Here is a 7,724-nt window from a genome sequence, read left to right as displayed (position 1 = left end):
TTGATAAATGCCAGTATAAACAAACCACTCTTAAAACACAAGGGATGAGTTGCTGGATTCATTAAAATATTCTAAGTTAAGACAGTAATAGCAAAGTACAGTATGCTAAATCTTCTGGCGACAAGTTCGAAATGTCAGGCTCCTTTTAGCAAGAAACTCGACGGACTAAAGGTTAACTCTTCGTATATATTTCATAGTCTCTGTCTTCGAACGAGAGGTAACTGTTTTTGCCCACGTCACTGTCTTCCTTTCTTAATATCTCGGTCTCTCCTTAACTTTTATTTAGACCAATAGTAAAAACGAAGCGATGCAATATTACTAAATACGTAAATGAGCTACAGCAGCAGTTATCTGGAGTGTTATGATACTGTAATTTATCTAAACCACTAGTGTTTTTTACATTTCCTTCGTTCTTGTTTATGGAACACGATTGGCCAATGTATGCAAGGATTTCATAGGTTACTTGATTTTAGGTTACCTCTTGCATCTTTATTTATTTATTCATTTTTTTCATTATTCAGTGGCACACTAGTATACAACATCGAATGCAAAACTTTACAACACTTGGTCTCCGTGATTTTATTTAATGAAAGTGGTATGCCAGCTATTACCTCACGCACTCTGCAAATCTCTGAAAGCAATATCTCTCTGGGGTTCACTCTGCAAATCTCTGAAAGCAATATTTCTGGAGTTCACTGTTGGTTTTATCAGTTGAAAGTCGAGCTCTCTAGACACGTTAATATACCCGATTTTAATTTTTCATACCCTCTTTTATGTAAGTCTTGTTTAAGGTGCTCACTGATGACTGACGCAATTGAAGCAAACTATGGCAGTCCTTTTGTAATTGTCTTTCTGGAATTTTGGTATTATATGCTGCCCTCGGTACACTAACACAGGATTAGTTTATTTCCTAACCAAAACTACTGGTTCATCTAGGTTTATGATGTGAAACGGCCAAAAAGTGAAAATTTTGACCTTAACAAGATTTAGGAAGCAGTGAAAGCGAAACATAGCCTAATACTCCACCATGTCGAAACTTTGAATAATTGATTAAGTTATCCCTTACGAAGACCCCCCCCCTGTTTTTTCAGGAAAGTTTCTAGTTTTGATATACAGTAGGCCTATAAACAATGCCAAGTTTCCACACTATAAACCAGCCTTGAAACTTCTTTATTACTTTCGATGTTGATGATGAGGATGAGGATGATGATGATGATGATATTCTTTTCCTGTTATCTGGAGCCTACCTAACTGCATATTTAGGTAGGGAAGAAAGGTGATGATGGTGATGATAATGATGATGATTCCTTCTTTCCTTGATCCTACATTGTTATATATGATGATGATGATGATGATGATGACTGGCATCGTATTTCTAGTTATAACATACCTAATATTAAATGACACTTAAAAAAGAAGCTACATTATATTTGGCTACATAAATATATCACCCATTTTGATTTTTTCTTTGATTCTTGTACTTTGCCAAGTTTACAAATAATATATAATGATCACAAACCTCAATTGTTATTTAACCTGTTTCTCACCTTGGCTTTATTCAAGTCTATCTATCTACGGTATCTATTTGTCTATTTGTTTATGACCAGACGCCTTAATCTCTGAAGGGATAGTCACACACACATACACACACACACACACACACACACACACACACACACACACACACACACACACACACACACAGAGGAATCCTATGGTAATAAACTTCTTGACCCTATAAGGCGAAAATTTCCCCTTCAGAAAGTGTGATATACCTAAGGATGGTTTTAAAATCTCTAAATTAAATGGAGGCTGTTTGTTTTATTTCCTGTACTCAGCATTATCAATAAAAATGCTGGAAAAGTTTATTCTGCAGCCTACAACAGCTTACAAAACAAAAGAACACATAAGCAGGCGATTCAACTCTGGTCATACATTCGTCGCTCGGCTGCTTCGCTCTCCCTCGTAAGGAGAATAGTTGACTGCAGAAGGGTAACCTAATCCTGCAGTTCACCGCATTCACATCGAGATGAGCCTGGGGTTGCAACTACTACTAATACTGCGTCAATAAGCAACAATGCTACATCAGTAACATCATACGGATGAGGCAAGCTGAAGGCAAAAGGAGGCAAGCCGAGGCATAGTATTATATTGAATTGGTATGATCGTCTGGGGACACCAGTAATGAAAGGGGATTCTTTCACCAAAGCCAATAAAACTTATGATCTAGTCCTGCATCTGCATCCGGATCCACCTCAAAATCTAATATCTTCCTTGACCCACTGCCCACCTATCCACCAGATTTAATTGAAATTCCATAACAAATTTTAAGATGTTTTGTACATAAATAAATAAAACAGCAAAACAGGCATGGATGACTACACAGCCTCCGTCCAACCTCTTGGGGGCAGGTAATAAACAACCTTTCCAAGTGTGATTAAAATTTTTCCATTCGTATAACTCACTCGCTGTGATGCCAAGACACACTTCATGTTCTTCTTTTATGAACAATTCACGAGTTTGATATAGCAAGACACACCTCACGAGTATACTGGTCTGATCATGAGTGTGGTGTTCTTGAGTGAGTAGTTGTTGCCCAGCCACTCTCCCCAGGTGATGCCGTCGGCGGTGCTCACCCGTCCAACGTGGGGATACCCGTTGAGGTTACCAACGTGACAGGCCTTGAACCACCAACCTCCCTTGTACCTGCAGAGCCAAGGTTTATTTTAATGCCTTTGCTGTAACCTAACAGTACAACCCAAAAGGACCTTCCACACGACTAATGGTCACCTGTGGTATTAGAGTATGGTAACGGAAAATGCCTGGAAAATTATCGTGTGGACGTGATGAACTCAAGCCCCATCCCTGCTTCTGGTCCACTGTTTATAGCGTGTTCCATCATAACGCTTTGGAACTGATGATATGCGTGCTCCATGACCACGGGTACCCACTGATCGTGTGGAAGGGAATTAAGCCTTCTCATCTCAGCTGATGGCCAAGCGTAGTCAGACTGTAAGGTAGATCTGACTGGTAATCAAGGCGACTCATTTCCAACTTATAATTAAGGCAGTGCATGCAAGAAATGACTAAACGATGGAAGGTTGGTGTTGTTCTTGTTGTTCTACTCCGGTTTGTCTGACCGAGCAGACCCATCGACCACAAAGAAGCAGCCGCCTTCCTGTGGCAGACAGCGCCTCGCCAGGGTCGTAACAGAGTCCGTGCACATGGTGAGGCGCAGGGAAAATAGAGGATGCAAGGTAAACACTGGTGACGCTGCCTGAGCTTTGATACATTAAAAATCACCGAGTGGAGTTAAAGGGCAATGTTATACTGTATATGGATCATCCTGTATATTATGCATAAATATTTCTTCAGTGTAAGGCCGGCAAATACAGACTCACGAGATGGCACAGTTGGCGCTGCTCTCATCGTGGTCGCCGTCTCGAGTGGTAAATTGCATTCCATTGTAGACTTTCATGACGTCGCCAGCGTCGCCACTATATCTGTGAGAAAAAGCATCAGGATATATAAGATGCATTCACAGCGTGCAACACCCGCGCCGTACAGTCTAAAGATCCGTCCACACAATCGATTGACACCTGTGATTGTGGAGTATGGTAATGAAAACTGTTGGAAAATGATCGTGGAGATGTGATGTCCTGAAGCACCTTACCGCTTCTGAGCTACCGTTTACAATGTGATTCGTCGCTCTGAAACTAAATAGCAGCGTGTTCGGACAAGAGAAGTGCGCACTGATCGTGTGGAGCCTTAAGGCAGAACATTTGACCCTTCCCCGTGTCCTGGACCTCTGATCGATTGCCCTCAATATCGAATTACTTCATCATTACCTGACCCTTAACTCATCCACCACATCTGGTTCAAATCGGAGCAAGAGTGCTTAAGTTGACCTAACCTTATGACCTTGATCTCACACCTACTTTCTGAAAATAAAGTACTTTCATCTTCGGCTAACCTAAAACCCTTCCAACAACTTTCATCCCAATCAAAACTATCTGAATAAAAGGCCGAAAGTTTGTCCTTGTCTTGTGACCTTTACCCCCCACAGACTGTTCTTAAAATTGAATCACTTCCCTCTAATGTTTGCCAGTAACGGATTGAAGCTGTCACAGGTGATCTAGTCCATGACTTATTACCTATGACCTTTTTCTCCTCTAAACGAATCACCTGTTCCTCTGATCGTCCTCAAACATTATGACAAATTGGGTACAATTTTCTCTAGGCAGAGCAACCTGGTTATATCGGTGCCTCAACTCCCTTCCTATCCTTCCAAAAGAAGGGTGGTGGACTGAAGAAGAATGGGCAACTTTAGCCTGCAATCCACCGGGTTCACTACCAGATGATGCTGGAACCACCATAACAACAATAATTGGGAATATGTATGATAAGCTTCTGAAATGATTGTCCTTACTGGCCGACTTTGAGGCGGTAGTGCTCCTGCGTCGGTCCCACTTTGAAGACCCTGTATTTGGCCCAGCGTGTGTTGCCTTCGTAGTCGGCCAGGTCAACTCTCAACTCCACTGGTAAGAGGGTGACCACATGCAGCAAGTCCAGACCCATCCAGAATTCCTCCTCCATGTCGCCAAACCCTACTTCATATTCAGTCCACGTTCGCTCAAAATTTTCACGTACAGTGGTGTTCGTGCGTCGTTGGAACACAAGCCAGCCGCCATCATCGACAGTGTGGTCGCAGTACACGGTGACCGTCTCGTTTGGTTTGTCGGGGTAGGGGTGGATTTGACGCAGGCCACGACCGCTGTCACCCATCACCTGCAGGTCGTAGCAGTTCCGGGGTCCCCATGGGTTCGTTTGCACGACATCACGTCCATTGCATTTCCTTTCCGACGGCCTCATTTCGTGGATTACTGCCCGCATGTCCTGAAAAAATGAAACGATACAGTGCAAATGGCCTTGCGTGAAGTCATGATCGAGTGATTCAAAGCAAGCTGATTCCACACTACAAACCTGGTGAGTGAGGAAACACGACAAGTTCTGAGAAACGTGATGAACGAAAAATTAACATTAAATGAATTAAAATTAAGTACCTTTAGATTACACGTGAAAGGAATTATATGAATGTGAAAGGTGACTGGTATACTGAACTGATGAATTACTGGTAAAATGAACTGGTATTTACAGCTAGAAGAAATAATTTAGTGCCGTGGACGCTAATCTGGTATTACTGACTATGTGATGGAGTATTTGTGTACGGAATTTTATCAAGGCTTCGTGAGATTTATATTTCACAAATTTCCTTGAACCTATATTTTCTGTACCTAATGCCTTGTTGTAGTGTGCTTTACTATTACTTATCCACTTCTACTTATTTCATTCATTTGTAGCACTTAATAATTATTATCCTCCTTTCTAATTTAATCACTTCTCTTTAATTTAATCATTTTCCTCTTTAACAATTCTTTTCTCTAATTTGATAATTCTTAATTTAACCATTCTCCTCTTTAATTGAATCATCTTTCTCTTTAACCATTCCTCTATTTAATCATTTCTCTTTTTATTTTAACCATTCTCCTCTTTAATTTAGCCATTTTTCTCTTTAATCTAACCATTCTTCTCTTTGATTTAACAATTATTTTCTTTAACTTAACCATTCTTCTCTCTTATTTAACAATTCTTCTCTTTAATTAAACCATTCTTCTCTTTAATTAAACCATTTTTCTCTTTAACTAAACCATTCTTCTCTTTAATTAAACCATTCTTCTCTTTAATTAATCCATTCTTCTCTTTAATTTAACCATTCTTCTCTTTAATTTAATCATTCATCTCTTTAGTTTAATCATTCACTTATATAACACCGTTCACAGCTTAATTCTCAGCTTTATAATTCTCAGTCGCTTTACATCGGTGCATAGTCTGGGTCGTATTCTAATTGGTTATCGACACTCCCCAGCACCTCTTCCTTAGCGATTTATTTTTGGATTCGGCTCGTTAATATCAGTCTGCATGTTATCTGTGTTAACACGGGGGTACTGGAATGATATTAATGACACACAAGTGGATGATAAGGATTAATAAGGAAAATAAATCGATTAGGGAGAGGTGTTCCGGAGCCTCCACAGCCGAGGGGAATACAGGCCTCTATCTACAGCCAGACACCTTAACCCCTTCAGCCCCATGACGTATTTAATCCTACTACCTCCAGACGATTCTATTCAGCCTGGAGAGACATTTCGGACTGGACCCCTAACACCTTCTTCTTAGCGATTTATTTATTTATTATGGACCAGGTGTAATGTAAGCAGGTGTGGTGTAAACAAGTGTGGTGTAAGCAGGAGTGGTGTAAGCAGGTGTGGTGTAAACAGGTGTGGTGTAAGCAGGTGATGCAAACAAGTGTGGCGTAAACGTGTCGTGTAAGCAGGTGTGGCGTTAACAGGTGGCGAAAACAGGTGGTGTAAATAGGCGTGACGCAAACAGGCGTAAAAGAATTTGTGACTAACCTCCATGTGTGATGTAAACATGGCCTCATCCTTCAGCTGGGAGCAGAGGGCGAGGGTGGAGGCGACGCAGGAGGCGCTGTACCCGAAGGACTGCAGGAGGTTTGACACGGCTACAGACTGGCACTGGTCCCCGGCGAGCAGGCCTGGTGTGGGGGGCAGGTTGATGTCCGCGCGGCTTCCTGGGTCCCCCTTTACCACCCACACCCACACCAACACCCACACCAGCGGCTTCAGGGTCTTCATACCAGCCATTCCAGTTCAGTGAGGCTCCTGTCGTTGCCCCAGCAGGAGTTAAAGGTCTTTCTAAAGGAGGTGGAGTGTGACTGGGAGACAAATTTCCAAAACGTGTTGACTTTGGCAGGTCAGGCTAGGTTAATCTGTCAGGGTTAGGTTAGACTGCCTTGATAAAATTACGTTAAGTTAGGTTATGCCACGTCACGTTACGCTAGATTTGGTAAGGTTGCTAGTACGTTAGGGTTAGTTAGTTGAGCTCAGATTAGGGTAAAACAGCAAGCAAGATCATCCAAGAACAGCAATCTTGGCAAGTGGTACTCAAATGATTAGAGCAAGGAAATATTCGAACGTGAGGAGGCGGAGGGAGGGCGGCCAGCAGTGGGGTAGGAGAAGAGGTAGGGAAGCAGTACTATAGTTTTTCACTTTAACTTGGCCTAGATTTTCGTCCTTTAGCACCTCAGTTCAGGTACCGCAGTCGTAGAAAAAAAAAAAATGCTACGACTCCACACCCTTTCAATAAAACCACTTCTTGACCGGCATCACGTGTTAATCTACTACCACATCTCACTGCTCAAGAGGGGGAGGTGGTAAATTTAGGCCAAGTTAAAGGAGTATAGTGATAATGATTGGAGTGGCAGGAGTGGTGGTAGAGTAGCAGGGTTTTGATGATGGGAGTGCCAAGGAGTGTCGTTCTCGGTAAAAGGAAGCACAGTGGTGGAGAAGCGGTCGGTCAGCTCATTTTAAAGCCTCCTGCAACCTGGGCAATTGCAGTGTTTTGCCACCTCGTTCATTTACTGCCTGTTTCCCTGGTCAGTTTAGTCCGGTATTCATATACTGATGTATGTTAAGGAGACGTTCTTTCCCTAATAATGCTACATTCGTGTAGGCTACATTATATCTACCTACCTGTCTGTTCAACCATCTACCTATCTATCTATCTACCTATCTATTTATCTATAAAACAAAAAAATACCGTAACTCTACCCGTTCTATAAAAACCAAAGGTATGTATACTAA

At 41.9% G+C, this 7,724-nt stretch overlaps 1 protein-coding gene across 1 annotated transcript; it reads right to left on the bottom strand.

Moving 5' to 3' along the window:
- Positions 1–2,540: 2,540 nt before the first annotated feature.
- On the bottom strand, positions 2,541–6,725 carry LOC145412454 (microfibril-associated glycoprotein 4-like). Its single transcript, XM_080282339.1, has 4 exons — positions 6,474–6,725; positions 4,430–4,896; positions 3,402–3,503; positions 2,541–2,706 (listed from the first exon to the last, which is right to left on the bottom strand). Exons 1-4 carry the CDS (start codon positions 6,723–6,725, stop codon positions 2,541–2,543), a joined length of 987 nt encoding a protein of 328 aa, XP_080138465.1.
- Positions 6,726–7,724: the final 999 nt, after the last annotated feature.

The sequence above is a fragment of the Coenobita brevimanus genome, chromosome 93 (genome assembly GCF_032717465.1).
Source record: "Coenobita brevimanus isolate Jiangsu-jjx chromosome 93, ASM3271746v2, whole genome shotgun sequence".
NCBI classification, from domain to species: Eukaryota; Metazoa; Arthropoda; class Malacostraca; order Decapoda; family Coenobitidae; genus Coenobita; species Coenobita brevimanus.
Note: the sequence above shows the minus strand (reverse complement) of the source record. Positions and strands in the feature narration are given on the sequence as shown.

What these genes read in the sequence shown, in the direction of transcription:
- LOC145412454 (XM_080282339.1), bottom strand. Translation starts at nt 6,725, where the DNA reads ATGGCTGGTATGAAGACCCTGAAGCCGCTGGTGTGGGTGTTGGTGTGG. An exon ending in TGTTTACATCACACATGGAG is followed by an intron (nt 4,897 to 6,473) that starts GTTAGTCACAAA and finishes TCATTTTTTCAG; the next exon opens with GACATGCGGGCAGTAATCCA. An exon ending in TACCGCCTCAAAGTCGGCCA is followed by an intron (nt 3,504 to 4,429) that starts GTAAGGACAATC and finishes TTTTTCTCACAG; the next exon opens with ATATAGTGGCGACGCTGGCG.